Source organism: Phascolarctos cinereus, unplaced genomic scaffold (genome assembly GCF_003287225.1).
Source record: "Phascolarctos cinereus isolate Bilbo 61053 unplaced genomic scaffold, phaCin_HiC Scaffold_4;HRSCAF=312, whole genome shotgun sequence".
Taxonomy (NCBI): domain Eukaryota; kingdom Metazoa; phylum Chordata; class Mammalia; order Diprotodontia; family Phascolarctidae; genus Phascolarctos; species Phascolarctos cinereus.
Window position 1 is genome coordinate 60245989 of NW_027555847.1, and position 21230 is coordinate 60267218.

Below are 21230 nucleotides of genomic sequence, written 5' to 3' on the forward strand. Positions count from 1 at the left end.
TTCATCTTTAGATTTTAGCCCAAATATGCTGCTCTGTAACTTCTGATGGTGCCTGGTTCTGTTCTCTGGGGCCAAGCAGAACACATCTCACCTTTCTTTTATATCCTGTCTGCCATCCTGTAACGTCCACCCAATCTGCCTAGTTCTTTCTTCTGGGGCCAAGCCCCTCAGCATCATCCTTCAGACACTGGAGGACGGTTATCATATCCCATCGAAGTCTTCTTTTCACCAGCCTGACTGTGCCTGGTTCCTTCAGCTGATCCTCATGTGAGAAGGTTTTTGGTCCTCTGCTCATCTTAGCTGTCATCCTCTGGCTAGACTCCAGGTGTCAATATCCTTCTAAAAATGTGGAGCCCAGAACTGGACCCAGTACTCGAGTGGAGGTCTGGCCTGGGGGAGGTGAGGAGTGCAGGCTTCCTGTGTACTCTGCTCTATGCCAGGAGTTGTCAGAGAATGGAATGGAAAGAGATTATTATGGGCTCTTAGCCCGAGACCCAGAAGGGACCTCGGGCCGGTCCAGGCTAGCCTCCTCACTTCACAGGTGAGGATAGGCATCTTCCCTCGGGCTTCCCTGTTGGATTGAGGAGATGGATTCATACGCCCTTGTGTGGTATGACCACTGAAGGGGGTAATTGTGTGCTAAGTGCTGAGGAGTGCAGGCTGGGAGGGGGAGGAGTAAAAATCATTTTAGTTCTTCAAGGTGTGACTCTTGTGCCACTGGTCAGCTTGGAATCCCAGCTGCGTGAATCAGGGATTCCCAGTCCTTCAGGGCCAGAGGGACCTCCGAGGCAGCTCTGGTCTAGTCTGTACCCCCAGGGTCATGAAATTTTCATGTGAGCATTTACATGTTGGAAATGGCAAACACCACAAATCAGAGCTTGGTCTGCTGTCTCATTGATTATCAGGACTTAAGAAAGTGATGGAAGAAATGTTAATTATGCAGGTTACTTGGAAAGCCTACTTACATTTTTCTGGAGAGCCTGTGGTTAAACATTTAACATCCTACTCCTTTATGCCCCAAAACAGCAGCATCCTAAATAACATTTCCCTGCAAGAGGCAAGAGGTCAGCCAGCTTCTGCTGGTGATGGAGGCAGGAGCCTCTACTTCCTTCTAAGGAAGAGCCGATGTCCTGGCTTCTTCGTGACCTTGGGCAGATTGCTTAACTTGTCTGGGCCACAGTTTCTTCATCTGTAAATTAGGTCAAAGTGTAGCAAAACCATCATCTATTATAGGTTTAAGTTTTTTGTGGGCTGGTCATTTTTACTTTGTTCTGTGGCTCTAAACGGACCCCTAACCCTCGCCGCAGGTTGGGCTCCTGTATGAGCCCTGACCTGACCTTAGTCAGATGTCTCCCACACAAACATGGCCTTAGATATAAGGGGCAAGGGTAAAAATGTGTGGATGACTTAGGGCCATCTATTCCCCAGTATGGCTTTACCCTTATTACCCTACTGACCAAACGTCATTTTGTGGCTTTTTAACATATGTCCTGTTATCTTTTCAGTATTATACCCTAACTTAGCGTTCATGGTCACTTCCGCCCAATGGGGAACCATCAGTATTAATAGAATTAGCACATAACTATTTCCCCTGCCTGGAATTTTTTTTGGCTAGGCAATAGGGTTAAGTGACTTGCCCAGGGTCACACAGCTGGTAAGTGTCAAGTGAACTCAGCTCTTCCTGATTCCAGGGCTGGTGCTCTATATACTGCACAACCTAGCTGCACCCCTTCCCTCCCCTCCACTGGGATTTAGAGGTAGCTAGGTGTCACAGTGACTAGAGTTCCGGGCCTAAAGTCAGGAAGGCCTAAATTCAAATCCATTCTCTAGTACTTATTAGCTGTATGGACAAGTGACTTTACTAGTTTGCCTCAGTTTCCTCATCTGTAAAATGAGGATCATAATAATACTTCCCAGGGTTGTTTTGAGGATAAATGACATAATATTCATAAAGTGAATTCACACAGTGACTGGCACATAGTAAGCCCTTAATAAATGCTTTTTTCCTTCCTTTGTTTAAGGTTAGACCAGGGCCAGCATGGTCTAGAGCCCTGGACAGTGAGTTCAGAGGTGAGGCTTTCTGGCCCTGGCACTGCCACCAGCTTACCCTGGAGACTTTGAGCTCCACTTTCCTTCTTTGCTGTTATAGAGTGGTTTGGACTAGGTTGGGTCAGGAGTTTTCTTTTAATATTTGTAGATGATAACTTTTTGAAGCTATGCCTTTTATGTCCCTACATACTTCAATTAGTGTCAGAGAGACTTGGCACATTTTAAATTTTTAATCCAACCAAGTTAGTCTTCTTGGAGATTGTGTGCTAGTGCCTCATTCTGTTGGGGAGGTGACTCTGGATTCTTGAAGGCTGTTATGCCAGAGAAAGCTGGGAAATGAGGCCAGTCACCAGGATCGGAGGACTTAGAGCTGACTGGGCCCTCAAAGGCCATCGAGTCCAAGGGTTTGTATCATGGACCCTCTTGGGTACCCTGGTGAGTCTTGCGGACCCCTCCTCTGAAATGTTATGAAGTGCATAAAATAAAAACTAGACGATTACAAAAGAAATCAATGATATTGATATACAATTATCAAGACATTAAAAACAAAACAAAAGCAATTTGACAGACATCGGGTTAAGAACTCAACATGATTTTACAATGAGGCAACTGAGGCAGGTCTTCCATTTTTACCGAGGAGTGAAAATGAGGCCCAGAGAGAGGAAAGATCTTGGCCAAGATCTCATTGGTAGCAAGTAGCCAAACTGGGGTTAGAGCCCAAGGTTTTGACTTCAGTCCCAATGCACTTTTTCAGAGAGGAGCCCCAAGTGGGGCCCCTTGGAGGTTTCTAGCTGGGTGTGTGTGTGGGGATAGCATGAGAGCTTTAGGCTTGAGCTCTGTTTGTGCCAAGGCATTTTCCTGTTAATGAGGTGAGTCAACAAACAGGTACAAACTCATTTGTTTATTTTGGCTTAAAAGAAATCTCTGGTTGAGCAGGCAAGGAGTCCCTTGGACTGTGTGGTCTTGAAGGCATCCATCCCGCTCTTAGTGTTTCATCACTGAACATTTGATGATCTGAAACACCTCCCAGCTCTGACATTTTTAGTTCCAAGAGCCTTCCTGGCTCCGTCTCTGTTCTGAGATCTCTCTGGGCACAGTGTTCTAGTCTCAAATCCCTTTCAGCTGGGATAGTTTGCTAATCCTTGAAGAAGCAGCCCTGGTCTGTTTGGTTGACTCTGGCCAAGCATGGCATGATGAATCAGTGGTATTTTGGAAAGAGGATCAGACCTAGAGTCATAAGATCTGGGTTTGAACCCCAGCTATAACACGAATTAACTGTGTGGTCTTGAGTAAGTTACTTAACTTTTCTAAGTCTCAGTTTCCACATCGGTAAAACCAAGGCTTCATTTCAAGAAACACTTTGAAAAGTCGAAGGGACCACCATCCCTCATTGGGTGTTTCCTAGTAGTGATTGGAGACCAAGTGGGTCATCGTGTTGTTCATAGTGAAGATTCCAGGCTGATGAGGTTTCTTCTGACTGTGAGATTCTGTGAAAAAGGGGATGCATGACACCACCTGCTTCCCAAGGATAATACTCGGTAAGCCTTGGAGCTCCCTCTCCTGAATTAGGAATTCTTCTCGCCTGTCACGGCCACTTCTAATACTCTTGTTCCCAGGTCCCTTTCCCCTCTGACACTGTTCTGAGGTCCCTCTCAGCTTTGTTCTGGTGTTCTAAGACTCCTTCTAGCTCTGAAATCCTTTCCAGCATTGATCTTCTGTGTTCTAAGGGGCCCTCCAGAGTCCACCAATATTCCAAGAGCCCTTTACTCTGGCATTCAGTCAGTCCATAAGTGCCTACTGTGTGCCATGCACTGTGCTAATTAAGGCTCCTTTTAGCTCTAAGGTTCTACATTCTAAGGCTCCTACAGCTGTAATGTTCTACGACCCTTTAATTGTTGAAGGGTTGGAATATTAGCCCGTCCTTCCTTGCAGGGAGCCCCCAAGAAGCTCCCCACCCCATCTTCCATCCCCAGTTTGCCAGGATGTAACTAGACCCGTGCAGAAAAGGAAGTGATCTGTGGACTTGGAGATTTTTTTTCTCACTTCTCCTCTCACCACAGCTGATGCAGGTCATGTCCTTTGTCTGGGGGTTGTCCGTCTTGACACCCTTGTCTTCCTCCTCTGCTCCTCCCCTTCCCCGGCTGTGAGGGGGGACTGTTGACCTCGTGACTTAAACACACTTGCTTATGCACACACAAATGCTCGTATCCACACCTATATTATGGGCTTCCCCAAAGCCCAGTGGGGGGGGGGTGGCTCCTGCTTCTGTGTTGGTTGTTTCCAGTTTCCAGATGTGCTCATGAAAAGAGGAACAGCCACAATTGGAATTTTGTGTTTTTATCCCTGTGTCTTGGAGCTGGTAGGTCAAGACGCTTGAGATGCCTCTGACATTAGAACAGACACATTTTCCCCAGGGGCTTTCCCTGGGGAGCTGTGATTTTGAGGATGGGACTTGGTGTTGGGGGCTTTGGGGCTTCACCCTCTTGTGTTTCCCTCTTAGGTGAGGATGGAGGAAGGGGCTTTCCAAGGCTTCCACTTCCTCAAGTTGCTCCCTGTTCCTTCCCTTTCGCCACATGTCAGCTGATGATGTACATTATTAAGCATTTCTCACTGAGCGTAGAGGAGTGTGGAAACTGCTCTCAGGACTGCCTGGAGAGGAGTGGAGCTGTGACTCATACAGTCACCCCCCCCCAGGGGACCTTTACGGTCAGTCAGGCAAATTCAAATTCCAGAGAGGGGATTTGACCTGTCCCAGGGTCATCAGTGCTTCTGTGACTGAGGTGGGACCAGAACCCATTTCTTGTGACTCCCAGGCGGATGCTCTCGGTGGAATACCCACCTTATTACATGCACTTTGGATGCTAAGCAGAATTGTGTTAGGTACTGGGTTTTTTCCCATAGTGACAGCTGTTCTTTCCTCCTTCCCCTCCCCCTTCCTCTTTGTCTTTAGCTGGATTTTCACCTCCCCCACCTTATTACAGGCAAGGCTGCTCACCTGAGCACTAGGACAGTGGAAAGTACTCTGTCCTGGTGTTGGAGGACCTGGATTCAGATCTTGCTTCCAAGTCTCATTACCTGTGTGACCTTGAGGCCAAATTCTTCGGCCTCAAGATGAGACGTTGCACTCACTAGATGCCTCTGAGGCTCACAAAGAGGACAAAGCGGGAGAGCATGACCACCCCAGTGCAGCCCATCCCCAAGATGGAGACCCAGGAGGGCCTTGCCCCTTATGGCCATTGGGATTAATGTCACCCCAAGCAGAGGGGGAGAGTCAGTCTGATCCTGGATCCTTTGGGGTGGCAGGCCTGCAGCCTTTCCCGGCCTGGAGTTCCCAGGGTGCTCAGCACTGTGGGGGAATCCCCAAAGTCATGACTTTCATGAGTCACATGAAGTCAGATGGGTTCAGGGTTGGAAGGATTCCATCTTCCCTTCCTTTGAATAAGACATGTCCCTGGATCCTCAGGTCCTTTGGTCCTTCCTCCTCCATCCCAGAGGCTCACAGGCTTGTCCAAGCTCCTGTGCAGGTGGAGGGGATCATCTGTGTTCAGCTTCATGTGTGTAGAGAGGAAGAATCACATCGATTATGTGCTGAGTTTCAGCTTTCTTTTTTAATCACAGAAAAACCCCAGGTTCTCAAAGGCTGTATCCATGAATGTGGGCCAATTTAGTTGAGTTCCTTTCAATTTGGTTCAGTTTAGCAAGCTTGTATTAATATTACTGTGTGCCAGGCACCTGCTTGAGGATGGTATAGATACATAGACAAAAACCAGACAGTGCTTGCCCTCAGGACCTGGGAAACAGTGTGTGCACGTATACATAGATATGAACCATGAACAAAGGAAATGCCAGTCATGGGGAAGTCAGGAGTTGGTAGAAGCGCTGGTTGGGGTGGGGGTAGGGGTCAGGAAAGGCCTCGTGTTGGAGAGGGGTGCGTGAGCCAGGCTCTGGGCTAAGTCTATGGCCCGCTGGAGATGCTGATGGTGTTGGGACTTTTGGGGAATAAAAGAGGAGGAAGCTTCCTGGCCCCTCAAAGAGCATCCAGTCAGGGCACTGAGTTTGGACAGCATGGTCTCACAGTGCAAGGTTCTTTAAAAAACAAATAATCTTTCGTCATTTACATTGCTAGCACTCTTCCCATTTTCCTCTTCCCTCTCTCCTCCCAGAGAGGCATCCCACATAACAAATAATATTTTTAAAGGAAAAAAAGAGGGAGGAAAAAAATCAGGAAAAAACAATCAATATATTGAAAACATCTGAAAATATATGCAAAGTTCCCCCACCCAAGGATCTCTTTGTGCAGGGACTTTTTACCTATGCTTCGGGAACCTGTTTTTAAAAATTATCTGGATAAATGTATTTCAGTATAATCAGCTTCCTTTGTAAACCTATGTAATTTATTTTATACATCTAGAAACAGTATTCTGAGGAGGGGTCCATAGGCTTCCCCAGATCCAAAGGGCCCAGGACACAAACAAGGTCATGACTCCCCCTCCCCCTCCCTCCCCACTGGTAGAGTCTGGAATCAAAGGGAGTGGGTTCAGATTCCAGCTCTGATCTTTTCCTTATCTTGTGGCCCTAAGCAAGTCACTTAACCAGTAAAATGAGTGAGTGGTACAAGATCATCCGTCCCTAAGGTCCTTTCTACTTCTAAATCCTAGGATCCTTTGTACACTTAAACCCACACATACATGTGCTGGCCCACAGTGTACATATACGTGTAGATTCATGCCAGCACATGGACGTGTTTGCAAGTATATTTGCATGTGCATACACACATCACTTGCTCAGGTTGGCTAATTGCTCATAGACAGCCAGGTTTATTTGTTTTTTCCTAGGGCATCCCTTCCTTCTTAGGACCCCTTCCTATTCAGAGGCCTGAGGCTCTGGGGCATACCTTGCCTGGGAGAAAGAAATGTATTTTTAGCCCCTGTTTGTGTGGCTTGGGAGGCAACATTAACGCTGTCTCCTTTGTGCTGGTTTTGTGTTTGTTTAACCAGGACGGCTTTGGGCCTGGGCTCTGAGCCAGCCTGTCTGCCCGAGAGGTTCTTAGAGGATGGAGGGGGTGTGTGTGTATGGGGGAATGCATGGCGGCCATGTTTGCTGCTTGCCACAGCTTGGCCTGGGAGGGGTAGGATGGGCCGGCTCTGGTTCCCGCACCCCCTGCCCTCCCAGCCACCAACCCCGAGGGGGCTAAGTGGATGTGGAGTGATGACATCATTAGGGATGTCGGTATCTCGGACTCCCGTACCTCTTCCAGCTCGATGGTGGCTGTTGCTTTGGGTCTTCTATGGGGAATGGGAGGCAGGTGTGCCCACTCTAGGGGATCTTAGTGGATGGCTTTCCTTCTTGGCTCTTGGCCAAGCCCAGCTGGGACTCACCCCATCAGATATGATAGGCAACTCAGAGCAAGCGGAGATGTCTTTGGAAGAAGCTCTGCTTTTCCCTGTAGATTCCTTCCTTCCCTGGTCTCAGTCTGCATAACCTCTTGCCTAGGTTGCTGCATTAACGGCTTAGCCAGTCTCCCTGCCCCTGGCCTCTCCCTGTGCCAATCACAGGGTGTCAGAGCTGGAAGGGACCCAAGTACCTTGAATGTTAGATGTGGAAGAATGTTAGAATTGGAAGATTCCTTAGAACGTTCTGTGGTGGGCTGGGATCTTAGAACATAGAATGTTAGAGCACAGAATTCAGGTGGGGGGTTAGTATAGTGACAGCATGCTTTTACATGTACAAGACTGAATGTAGATGGAGTTTGGCCCAGGGTGAGGGGAGGTACCAACTTAGGGGGAGCCAGCCCTTGGCCTAGAGGTGGATAAATGAAGGCCTCATGGATTGTGTTTCTGGCTGCTTTCAGCTCTGGTCTCCTTTGAAAATCTACCTTGTGTTGGGGAATGTCCCCCTAGTCACCTTCTCAGATCTCCCCACTAGTGCATGATCTAATGGTCATTCTCATCCATTTCTTTCTCTTCCTTTGCAGGGTTAACCAGGCTGGCTGTTTCCATAACCCCCTAGATGTGGAGCCCTGAAGGATCTGAGAGGTTATTGGACCACTTGCCTCCCCTCCCCCCCTCCAACTGCTGCCATGTGTACAGCCATCTGTCCCTGGGCCCTCCTGCTGCTGGGGGGAGTGTGGGTGGTGGCCAGGAGCGCTGAACCCCACTTCCGGACCTTCCCGGTGAGTGACTGGAGTTTGACCCACCTGGTTGTCCACAGCAAGACAGGAGAGGTGTATGTGGGGGCCGTCAATCGCATCTACAAGCTCTCAAGCAATCTGACCCTGCTGCGGACCCATGTCACGGGCCCCGTAGATGACAATGAGAAGTGCTACCCGCCACCCAGCGTCCAGTCCTGCCCCCACGGGCTGGTGACCACCAACAATGTTAACAAGCTTCTCCTGGTGGACTATGCTGCCAACCGGCTCATCGCCTGTGGGAGCACCTCCCAGGGCATCTGCCAGTTCCTGCGTCTCGATGACCTCTTCAAGCTGGGCGAGCCTCATCACCGCAAGGAACACTACCTGTCCAGCGTCAACGAGTCGGGCACCATGTCTGGCGTGCTCATCGAGGTCCCCGGCGGGCATGACAAGCTCTTCATCGGCACCCCCATCGACGGCAAGTCTGAGTACTTCCCCACCCTGTCCAGCCGCAAGCTGATGGAGAATGAGGAGAACGCGGAGATGTTCGGCTTCGTCTACCAGGATGAGTTCGTATCGTCCCAGCTCAAGATCCCCTCGGACACCCTGTCCAAGTTCCCAGCCTTTGACATCTACTACATCTACAGCTTCAGCAGTGAGCAGTTTGTCTACTACCTGACCCTGCAGCTGGACACTCAGCTGACCTCGCCCGACTCCACGGGCGAGCAGTTCTTCACCTCCAAGATCGTCCGCCTCTGCGTGGACGACCCCAAGTTCTATTCCTATGTGGAGTTCCCCATCGGCTGCGTGCAGGGTGGCGTTGAGTACCGCCTGGTGCAGGATGCCTACCTGAGCAAGCCAGGCAAGGCCCTGGCCCGCCAGCTCGGCGTGTCCGAGGGGGAGGACGTGCTCTTCACCGTGTTCGCCCAGGGTCAGAAGAACCGGGTCAAGCCGCCCAAGGAGTCTGTCCTCTGCCTCTTCACCCTCAAGAAGATCAAGGACAAGATTAAGGAGAGGATCCAGTCGTGTTACCGGGGGGAGGGCAAGCTCTCCCTGCCCTGGCTCCTGAACAAGGAGCTGGGCTGCATCAACTCGGTGAGTGAGGGGATGGAGCTGGGTGGGAGAGGACCCTTCCCCACTGAGGCTTCCCCTGTGGTGGGGGTGAAAGGGGCCTGAGAAGGGTAACTCGGCACAGTTGAACTCAATTCAGCAATTATTAAACCTCTACTCTGTGGACAGCAAGGTAGACAGGTGGCTCCTGAGACCCAGAGACCTGGGTCCTACCTTTGGCACTGTCTGTGTGTCCCCGGGCAGGTCCTGTCTCAGCGTCCCCAGAACAAGACAACAGATAGTGAGCCATTTTGTAGTCGTTGCCGCAGAGAGAGCCCTGCATCTGAAGCTGGAGGATCAAGGCTCAGATCCCCATTCTGCTGATGCGGACCGTGGGCGGCTTATTTCCCTTCCTTTGGGCCTCCCTTGTCCCCTTTATGACGTGCTGGTGCAGGACTGGGTGATGTCCGAGGCCTCAGGCAGCTGCGACGTTTTATGTTCCTGCATCTCTTTCTTTATATGGGACTTTACAAGTGTGGGCCAGGCCAGGCTGGCTGAGCCAGGGTTTGGATGCTTACCGGCCTTGGGGGCCGAGCTCAAGGGGCAGGGCCAGCTGGGTGGGTGTTACGTGGAGAGCCCTGTGGGGGAGCTCCGAGCTGACTGAGGGGTGGGCAGGGAGAGAGGGGGCTGAAATGGCAGAATATCCTTCTGTGCCAAATATGTAAGAGACTCCCAGGTATTTTGCAACAACCAAATCTGCCTTAGGAGACAAGCACACAGCCCTGCCTTCAAGGGGGTTACTCTCTAAGACATGAGGCAGCCGGGGCACAATAGCTGTTCCTTTCTCCTGATTAACAGATAGGGGCACCCTTTCGTAAAAAGAAAATGAGATCAGTTTGGTTGGACAGTCGGGCCACTCAGGCAGACTTTAATAATCATTGCTTTTCTTTGCTAATCATCGCTGACTTCTCTCTCTACTTCATACCCTACATTCATTCAGTCATGAAGTCTTGTCAACTCGGTTCATTCTAGAAAACATGAATATATGCCCTAAATAATGAATTATTATGAATTAATGATTTAATTTATACGTGTATTAATTGCTTACTGTATGCAGGACTCTGTGTAGATAAGCCTGTTCCTGCTCTCAAGAAGTTTACAGTCTAGCAGGGGGGAATTTAACATATACATAGAAAACTGTTATCCAATGGGAAGAGCCTTGGACTGGGCATCTGGAGACCTGGTGACCCCTGGCTCACTTTGTGAGGGAGGGCCCCTCATTTCCTTTTTCTGAGCCTCAGTTTTCTCATCTGCAAAATGAGGACAATAATCCTCCTATTTGTTCTCACAGAGTTTCTAGGGATAAACTGAGGCAGTCGAGTTGATTCAGCCTAATAGATGAATTTGCGAAGCACCTTCTCAGTGCCGTGTGCTCCTCAGTGCTGTTTTGCTTTTTCTGTGGGACTAGTGATTTCATCCGTGTGGAGAAACTCCATCTCCTGATGCGTCAGCTCCTCCTCTGTAACTTTCAGTCTCAAAGAACTGCCTGGGGCCCTTAGAGCTAGTATGAGTCAGTGTGTCCTCCTCTGTCTGCTTCCCCACATCGCCTCTCTTGCCGCTTGTCAGGGGTCTACAGAGATGGACAAGCCATGGAGCCTGTCCTGAAGGAGCTCCTGGGAATAGGGTGGGATTCCACACCATCGCAGGTTTAATGCTGGAGGGACCCTTAGGGGCCAACTCCCTAATTTGACAAATCTGGAAAACTGAGGCACTGAGAAGTCGGTAGGTGACTTGCCCAGTTTACACAGCTAGTGAGGCCTGAGTTAGGATTTGCACTTGGGCCTTGCTGACTTCCAAATCAAGCATTTTATCAACCAAGCCCTTGCCCAATACTTTGGCACATAGCAGGGGCTTAATAAATGTTTATTGACTGACTGAAAGAGCATGTAGCTGTTTCAGAAGGTCTTGAGCAAGGACCCCTCAAAGGCTAATGAGTGGTGTGTTTAGGGGTGTGGAAAGTTGGCCATCTTTGGCTGGAGAATGTATGGATGAAGAAAATGAGTGGAAGAGCACTCTTGAGCACTTAACACACAGAGCAAAGTGCGAAGGCCCTGCCCTCAAGGAGTTTCTGTTCTTATAAAGGGAGGAAGCTACATTTATGTGAAGGGCAGTGCTGGGCCTGGAGTCAGGAGGACCTGAGTTCAGATCTGGCCTCAGACACTTACTAGGTGTGTGACCCTGGGCAAGTCACTTAACCCTGTTTACCTCAGTTTCCTTGTTTGTGTTTCCTCCTCTGTAAAACAAGCTAGAGAAGCGGGTCACAGAGAGTCTGAAATGAGTGAATGACAACATATTTCTGTGAGAGTGGCGGCCTGGGAATGGAGGGTGTGGGGAGGCCCAGGGATGCTGCATTGCCCTCTGAGGCAACCAGTTGGTCCTTTATGGGAACTCTGACCAAAGTGGGTGGGAACGGAGGTAGCCCACTGATGACATGCCTTATGGGCTTATATGGTGCAGTCATGTCAGAAGCAGGAAACCCCATTCTCCTTCTGACTCTGCTACCACCTTCCTGTGTAGCTGTGAACAAGTCACTGTCCCCTCCGGGCTTGAATTTTGTTGTCTGCAGAAGGGGTAGGGAGTGAAGTGGTCTGGGGTGATGAGGGATATGTGTCTCTCTAAGGTCCCTTCTGGCATGGAAGTCATTCATTTCTATGTGAGGACCAAGGGATGATGGCCAGGGAGCTGAGAGAGAGACGAAGAGAAAGAGAGAGACAGAGACAGAGAGACAAGGAGAAAGAGAGACAGAGACAGAGAGAAAGAGAGGAAGAGAAAGAGAGAGAGAGGCAGAGAGAGAGACAGACAGACGAGAGAGAGACAGAGAGAGGAGAAAGAGAGAGAGAGAGGGGAAGAGAGGGAGGGAGAGAGAAGAGAAAGGGAGAGAGAAGGAGGAGGGAGAAAAGTGAGGGGGAGGGGGAGACAGAGAGACAGAGATATTAACAGACAGGTACCTGCTAGCTCTGGTCACCTGCCCCTACCCCTTCTGCCCAGCCTGGCCCTGCAGGCTCTAGGGACCTCCCTCCTCTGCCTTTTTTCTCCTAGGCCCTGGGAGCTCACACTCTCCTTTGATGTTTTTTCCTTGCTGACTCATCCAATTAACCTTAATTGTCAGTAGACTCCAGGATTCTGGGGTTTGAGGCCAGAAACTGCCTGGGCAGAGGCCTGAGAACCCATGGGCTGGTTGTCTCCCCGTTCTCTCCATTTCCCCTGCTCCGTCCTTATCCACTGCTCCACCCCCCCTTCCCCAAGCTTGTTGTATGAGAGCCCCCCTCCCCCATTCCTGGTTTCCACTGAGCCTGAGCCCCTGGGTGTGTGTTCCCACAGGCCCCTTCCCACATCTCAGTGGGAGGGGACAGGCAGGAGGCGATCAGCTGGCAGATCACAGAACTGTTAATAACACGGTCCAGAGAACTGCTCAGTGACGGTGGATTAAAGAGAGCTGAGATTACACTTGGGCGGCCTGAGGCCGAGCCCTTCCGCTGCTGCTCCCTCTGGGCCCTTGGTATGCAGGATGGGGCAGGGCAGGGCTGGGCTGGCCGGAGCAGAGCCAGGGGTCCCTCCCCTGGGGCTTGACCCCCTGTTCTTCTGCCTCGGGAGAGGACCTCAAACAAAAACTGGGCAGAGGGCTCCTAGAGAGAGAAAGAGGGTTGAAGAGAGACCCTCAGGGGAGGGGCGTAGGTGACCTGGCATCACTTAACCGTCAAGGCCCACGTAAAATCCCGTCTTCTCCGGAAGCCCTGTCTAGGTCCCCTTAATTCTAGTGACTTCGCTCTTGTGATGATTTCCCCTTTTTCCTGCACGTAGCTTGTTTGTACGTATTTGTTTGCTGTTGCATTGTAAGCTCCTTGAAGGCAGCGGCTGTCTTTTGCCTCTTTTTGCATCCTCAGGGTTCAGCACAGTGTCCTGCACATAGTAGGTGCTTCATAAATATCTGACTGGCTGAGTCACCTAAGGCCTCAGTTTCCTTGTCTGTAAGACATGGGGGTTGGGCTGGATGATGTTGGAAGTCCCTTTCTGGAAGGCCATAGGCTGGTATCCAGTCCCCTTGTGACTCGACTTCATTTTCTACCCCTGTAGAACGAAGGGCCTAGGGATGGAGCAGTGTTTCCCAAGCTGAGTTGGGAACACTTTGGGACTTAAAATATGTTGATGGGATCCATTGAATGCTGGTCTGTGGGGGAGGGATAAAGGAGTGGGTGGGAAATTTTGGAGTACAATAGAGTAAATGAAGCCTGTTTTCATGCTGAAAAAATTTGCCACATGTAGTAAGTATTTTTGTTACATACATAATTTCACATTTAATATTTTAAAGGGAAATGTATTCCTAGGATCCAGAGCCTTGCAGCCATGATTTCTAGAGCACCAACTTTTGCCAAACACAGCTGGGGAGAGACAGACCAGATCGTTTCATGATGGGTCTAGGGCAGGAGGGGCATCAAGGTTGCTCAGTGGATGGAGGACTGGACCTGGAGTCAGGAAGACCTGAGTTCGGATCTGGCCTCAGACACTCACTAGCTGTGTGACCCTGGGCAAGTCACTTCACCCTGTTTGCCTCAGTTTCCTCATCTGGACAATGAGCTGGAGAGGGAAATGGCAAACCACTCCAGCATCTTTGCTGAGAAAACCCCCAGTGAGAGAAGGAAGAGTCAGACACAACTGAATGACTCAACAGTATTGGGAAGGGACCTTGGTGGCCAAGTAGGCCAAATTCCCCATTTTACAGAGGGGGAAAGTTAAGCTCAGGGAGGGCTCATCCCTTTGCCCAGGGTCCCACAAGCGGCAGGCATCAGAGACTGGATTTGAACCCAGGTCCTTTAGATTCCAGAGTCAGTATTCTTTCCACTGTACTGAAATGCCTGTTAGATGCAAGAGTGCATTTATTGTGTATATCTAATAGGAACTTAATAAATGTGTTAAATTGAATTCTCATTGCTCTTTGTGCCTTGCAACACGAAATAACTTTCAATTTAGCAAACATTAATGAAGCATCTGTTATGTGCGGGACAAGGTGATAGAACCTTGGGAAGTAAAGACCAAAGGAAAGTAAGTCCTGCCCTCAAGGAGCTTACCTTCTGTTGGGGAGTATGATAAATACGTTCAGTCGTGTCTGATACTTGATGGTCCCATTTGGGGTTTTCTTGGCAAAGATCCTGGAATGGTTTGCCATTCCTTCTCCAGCTCATTTTACAGATGAGGAAATGGAGGCAAACAGAGTTAAGTGACTTGTGTAGGGTCACACAGCTAGGAAGTGTCTGATGCTGGACTTGAACTCAACGAGATGAGTCTTCCTGACTTCAGGCTGGGCACTGTATCCATTGCACCACCAGAATCTGAACCATAGAATGTTAAGAGTTGGGAGGGATCTCCGATGCGCACCGATCCACCATTTGTGAAATGTTGCATGTTGAATGTGCATCTTATAGGTGGGTCTGAGGATGGTCTCTTATGGTGCAGATGCTCGCCTTCCCTCTGAGAGACGGCGCAGCAGCTGGCTGACGGGGGGAAGGCCAGGCAGGCTTATGGGGAGCTGGGCAATCCAATTTTATCTTTCTTTCAATTCAGTCAGGTTGGAAAGAGACGAGATTGTCATTGGCTTAGCTGCCTAGCCTCTGCCTGCTTGGGCTTGGCTTCGGGCCCTAGGGGGGAACCTTTCTGTCTTTGCTTCCTGCTTCATTTGCCCTCTGAGAGGCCTGGCCTTCGGGAAGAATGCTGGAGCTGGAGTCTAGTGTTGGGTTTGAAATCTGGCTGTGCAAATGAAAGCTTCGGTGTCACCATCTGTAAAATGGGGATGATAAGCCTTTGGATACAGCGCATTCCCTCCTTTCCCTGGATGCTCTCTCCTTTCTAGGTTTCTGTGACACTCCTCTCTCCTGGTCCTTGTCTCCGTATGACCACTTAGTCCTCAGTCTCCTTTGCTGACTCTTTATCCGGGTCATGGCTGCTCAGTTGGCGTCTCCCAAGGACTGGTCCTGGGCCCTCTTCTTTTTTTTTTTTGGCGCTCTCTGCTCTATCCCTTGGTGACCTCATCAGCTGCTCTGGTTTGCTTCTCATCTAGATGCAGATGATTCCCAGACCTTTCTCTCCCCCCTGGTCACGCATCGCCAGCTGCTTTCTGGACATCTTGAACCTGCCTATCCTGTAAGCATCTCACACTCAGCATGTCCAGAACAGAGCTCCTTATTTTTCCCTCCAAATCCTCCTCCCTTCTGAACTTCCTTATTACTGTTGAGGACACCGGCATCCTTCAAGTCACCGAGGCGTCTAACTGCAGCATCATCTCAGACTCCTCCCACCGTTGCCAAACCTTGTTTCTATCTCTCATCCATCTCCTCCACTCCAGTTCAGGCCCTCCCCCTCTCATCTGTAATAGCCTTCTCATTGATCTCTTGCTTCAGATCTCATCCATCCTCTGCTCAACCAGGAAGATTTTTCTCGTGTGTAAGTCTAGCTGTGAACGTCAGCGTTTCCCTAGCCCTCTATCATCTGAAGCTCTTCCTGACCTGGCTCTTCCTGACCTTTCCCATCTTTATTCGTTACTTTTGTCTCTGCACTTCCATCTGGCCCCACTCTTCCTCCAGGTCAGCATTCTGTCTCTCCCCATCTCTGTTCTTTTGCTCTGGCGTCCTGAGTGTACTGGAATGAATGCCTGGTCCTCTCCCTCTGCCTCTCAGGCTCTGGGGCTTCCCTGTAGGTGGCCTTTTTCACTCTCCCCTTCCTCTTTTTTGTTATGTGCATATGTACGTTCCATCTACTTTGTACCTATCACCCATATTTCCATATTTCTCTCCTCCATTAGAATGTAAGCTCCTTGAGGGCAGGGACTGTCTTTTGCGTTTCTTTGTGTCTCCAGCTTTTGTCATAGTGCCTGGCACACAGTAAACACTTACAAAACACTTGTCGAATGACTAATGTGGAAGTCTGTTTTACATGATAGCACGTGTATAGTCTGGATCAGAGTGCTTGCTGTCTTGGGGGAGGGGAGAGAAGGAGGGAGAAAAATTTGGAACTCAGTCTTTTAAAAAATGAATGTTGAAAATTGTCTTTACAGGCAATTGGAAAAAATAAAATACTGTTTATATTGAAAGTGCCCAAAACAGATACTTGTTGACTGGCAACCCCTTTACTTTGTGTTAGATGATCTGGGCATTTGATAAATGATAGAGCAGATCTGGCATATGAGTGAAAGAAAGAGGTCTAGCGAGAAGGGAGGGAATAGGCAGGAAATACCTTCTATGTGTCAGGCCTTGTGCTAAACACTTTGCACATATGATTTCATTTGATCCTCATAACCCTGGGAGGTAGGTGCTATTATTAACTCCCTTTTACAGTTGAGGGAACTGAGTTTAGGTGACTTGCCCAGCATCACACAGCTAGACAGGATTTGAACTCAGGTCTTCCCAATTCCAGGCTCAGTACTCTATCCACTAAGCCCCCTTAGCTGTCTCTTGTGAGAGTGAGGTACATCGGAAAGAGCATTGAATCTCAAGTCAGAGGACCTGAGTTCACTCTCCAGCCCCCACCAGCTCCACCCCATGTGACTCTGGACAAATTTCCTCACCTCCCTGGACCTCAGTCTCTTCATTCTGTGTAAGGAGGCTCTAAACGATTCAGCTGGTAATCTGGACTCCCAAGACATTCAGGGTCCTTTGCACACTCCAGTTTCTGCCCAGTTGGGCTGGGTCTGATGGGGGTCAGCCTGCCTTGCCTACCCCGTACCCTAACTGCAGGACCAACCAGCTTCCGTTCTGCCTACGAGATAAGCTCTTCTACCTGAGCGTGGTGGGGAGAGGTACAGACGCTTTCCTAATGAGGAAATTAGGGAGCCACTTGGCAGCCTCCTCACTGCTCAGTACAGCTGTATTTGCCATCTCCCAGTGAGTCTGTTGAGACAAAGCAAAGAACGGTAAACACCATAAACATTTACCCTCTTGCATATTCAGCAGCAGATGAGGTTAAGGAAACTGCACAGTGAAGTGTGCCCGGGAGAAGGGAAGGAGGAGGAAGACCGGCTCTGACGGTGCTGATGCTCTGGGTGGAGACCTACCTTGGTGTTGGAAGCAGTCTGTCCTTCCTCCCTCCTCCTGCCCAGGGCTTTCTCTGCTCTGCCTCCATCTTCTCTTCCTCTGGGATCTGCTCACTCAGCTGGGGTCTGTGCCCTGGCCCCAAGGAGGAGCATGGCAGAGCCAGGATATGTTGGCTGCAGCTCAGCAGGGATTGGATCTTTGCCCTCCTTTCCAGCTGAGGCTCCCTCCTGCTTAGTGGCTGGTTCAGCACATGCCACTGAGCATACTGGAGAGGGGATCCTGGGAATTCTGGGGCCATTCTCTCTCCCCATCCCACCCTATGTTCCCTCTGCCATTAAGACAAGAGAAAAGATCAATGGTGGGAGGTAGGGTCCATCATGCTGGAGGGTTAGAATGGGGTAGGGTGATGCCAGTCAGGCCCAGGATTGATCTCTGTTCCCCATAGGCAGAGTCATGATGGGTTTTTTTTTTATAGCTGCCCATCTTTCTGATGGGGGAAATTACAGATCGACTAATCCCAGTCACAGACTGAGCCCCCTGCTCCTCACTCTGGCCTTAGTATCAGGCCCTGTTCCAGGCCTCTAACTCTGCTCAGTGAGCCAGTACTGCTCAGGGGCTCAGCTGGTAGAGAAATGGCCCTGAGGCCCTCTGGGGAGGAGACACAAATAAGTTTTCTGGGAGTAAATTGGTCCCTGCTGCTGCCTGTGGATCTCCCCACCCCTGATTATTCATTAAGTCTTGGCTAATGGGGGGCCTTTGCCTCCTCATCTGGAATTGGTCAGGGCCATAGCCAGTTCTGTCTCTCATTTCGGGGAGGAGGGATAGGGTGGGGGTTGGTGATAGCCAGGAATAAGCCAGCTTGATTGGGGGCCTCCCTGCCTTGCTCCTCACCTTGTCACTCTTCACAGCCCTCCTCCCCACATTTAGTCTTCTGTCAGCCTGTCGCTGACGTTCTCCCTCCCTCTCCCCCTCCCTCCCTTCTTACTGTTGGAGAGGGAAACAGGAGAGAACACCAGAATAACAATTATCATCCCTTACATCTGCAGGTTCTGTTAGGTTTTCACAGTGAGTTCCCATCCATAATCTCATTGGCTCCTCAATTTTTACCTGTCAATGGAAACTTATTCCCATTTTACAGGTGAGGAAACGGAGATCCAGGCACAACTTGGGTTTCTAGTGTTCTTTCACATTTGGAAGGGGCCACAGATATGCTCTATCTCTGCCTCTCCCTGACACCTTATTTTAAGGATGAGGAAACGGAGGCCCAGAGATGGGAAAACACTTCTTGAGGTTCACGAAGCTGGAACTAGGAGGCGGGTCTCCCGGTACCCATCTTGGTGTCCTTGGATGCATCAGCCTTTTACCTTCTTCCTGCCAATCAGAGGCTGTTCTTCTACTCCTCCTTGGCCTCAGCTCATTATCAGTCAGTCCCCCAGCTTGCATCTATTAAGCATTTACTGTATACCAGGCATGATGATGGTGGCTAACATGTCTATAGTACTTTCTATGTGTCAGAGCCCACGCTAAGAGATGTTATCTCACTGGATCCTGTGAGGCAGGGCTGCTATTATCCCCATTTTACAGGTGAGGAAACAGGCAAACCGAGGTTAAGTGACTTGCTCAGGATTGCACAGCTATTAAGTGTCTGAGGGGGCAACTAGTGGCAAGGTGCATAGAGGGCTAGGCCTGAAGTCAGGAAGACTCCTCTTCCCGAGTTCAAATCTGGCCTCGGACCCTGGGCAAGTCAATTAACTTTGCCTCAGTTTCTTCATCTGTTACATGAGCTGGAGAAGGAAAGGGCAGACCACTCCAGTTGATGTTCAAGAACGTGAACAAGTGTCTGAGATAGGATTTGAACTCGGGTCTTTCTGACTGCAGACCCGGCCGCTGGATGCACTGTGTCTCCTAAGTGCTGGGGAGGCAGTGCCTGTCTTCAAGGAGTTTACATTCTTTTGGAGGAGATAACATGTTCATTAATAAGCACGTGTGAAAGTGTATATATATAATTAATAAGCTTATATGAAAGCACATATAAAATACATACAAGATAAATTTTGAATGTGGCAGCAGAGGGGAGCAGGTCAGGGACCGTGGAGATCAGGACGAGTTTTGTGTAGAAGATGTTGCCTGAGCACAGTTTGAAAGGAAATAGGATTTTAAGAGGTGGGTAGAGAGAGAAGTGGGGGAGGAATGCATTGTAGGCATGAGAGACGGCCATTGTAAAGGCAGGGAGAGAGGAGCTGGAGTTTCCTGTGTAAGGAAGAGTAAGGAGTTTTCCACTGCAGAGTACAGGAAGGTGAGGAAAGATTGGAAAGGTAGCTTGGGGTCAAATCATGAAAGGCTTTAAATACTGAACAGAGCAGCTTCTGTCTGACACTGAGAGTGGCCAGTGAGCTCTAGGTCATCTGTTATCAACCTCTATCCCACTGGTTCTCAGGATCCCTTTATACGCATAAAAAAATGATTGAGTTCCCGTCAAAGCCCTTTTATTTATATGAGTTGGAAATTAAAGTGATCATTTTGGCCTTGTGGCCCCTTGAAAGGGTGTCAGGGACCCTCACGGATTCCCAGGCCATACTTTGAGCACCTCTGCTCTATCCAAACATCTCCAGGGGTATGAAGGTGATTCCTCAGATAAGAGGGTTGTGATGGGATCAGTTCAGACCCTCTGGTTTGCGGCTAATGTTATTCCCTTCAGTTTTCCTAGGCCCAGGGTGGTAGCCCAGAACAGATCCTTGGAGTGCTCCCAAGCCTGAACTTTCACTGACAGAACAAGACTGAAGCTTTACAGGCTAGCCTCCAGGATTGAGGATCAGCCTGGGATGGGTGGGAAGTCAAGTCCTGAATGCGGGAGTTTTGCTTGTGAGCAGGATCCAGCCAAGGGTGGCTGTGCCTGGCTCTTAATCAGTTCTTCAGGTTATCTCGATTTCTTGGCACTTCCCCATCTCATCCTGAGAGTATCCTATGGACCCCAGGAGAGTAGGTCACTCTCTTTTTGCCTAGAGTGCTTTAATGCCTTGCCCTAGTCCCCTCCACCTATCCAAATCCTTTAAGGCCTAGCCCACTTCCTCCTTATCCATCAAGCCCTTCCTGACTATCCCAACACTCAAATGTTCCAGATCACCTTCTGAACTTCTAGCTATTGTACTGTTTGTCATCTGCTTGTTACTTTAAAAACAAATTAACATTTTATTTTTTCTCCAATTACATGTAAAAACAATTTTAAACATTTCATAAAAAAAAACTTTTGAGTTCCAAATTCTCTCCTTCCCTTCCTCCCCTCCCCTTCCTCTCTATTGAGAAGACAAGCAGTTTGATATAGGTTATACGTGTGCAGTCAAGTAAAACATATTTCCACGTTAGCCATGTTGTGAAAGAAAATACAGACAAAAATACAGACAAAAAAAAAACCCAAGAAAAAGTATGATTTGATCTGCATTCAGACTCCATCTGTTCTTTCCCTGGAGGTAGATAGCATTTTTTATCATAAGTCCTTTGGAGTTGTCTTGGATCATTGTATTGCTGAGACTAGCTAAGTCATTCACAGTTGATCCTCGTTATACAGTATTGCTGTTACCGTGTTAAATGTTCTTTGGTTCTGCTCATTTCACTTTGCATCAGTTCATGTAAGTCTTTCCAGGTTTTTCTGAGAGCATCCTGCTGATTGTTTCTTACAGTGCAATAGTATTCCACTGCAATCATATACTACCACTTGTTCAGCTATTCTTCAGTTGATGGACATCTCCCACCCCCAATTTCCAATTCTTGGCCACCACTAAAAGAGCTGCTATAAGTACATAAAGGTCTTTTTCCTTTTTGTTTTTTCTCTCTTTTGGGATACAGATCTCGTAGTGGTATTATTGCTTGGTCAAAGGGTATGCATGGTTTTATAGCCCTTTGGGCATAGTTCCAAATTGCTC

General features: G+C 49.2%; 1 protein-coding gene across 2 annotated transcripts in view; it reads left to right on the forward strand.

The window, feature by feature from the left end:
* PLXNA1 (plexin A1) overlaps positions 1-21230 on the forward strand; it is a 312964-nt gene that overhangs the window by 11659 nt on the left and 280075 nt on the right. For both annotated transcript variants that reach the window (XM_020981168.2, XM_020981169.2), the window contains exon 2: positions 8024-9274. In XM_020981168.2, coding sequence (XP_020836827.1) covers positions 8129-9274 — 1146 coding nt within the window. In that variant the 5' untranslated portion in view covers positions 8024-8128. The remainder of the gene's footprint in view (positions 1-8023; positions 9275-21230) is intronic.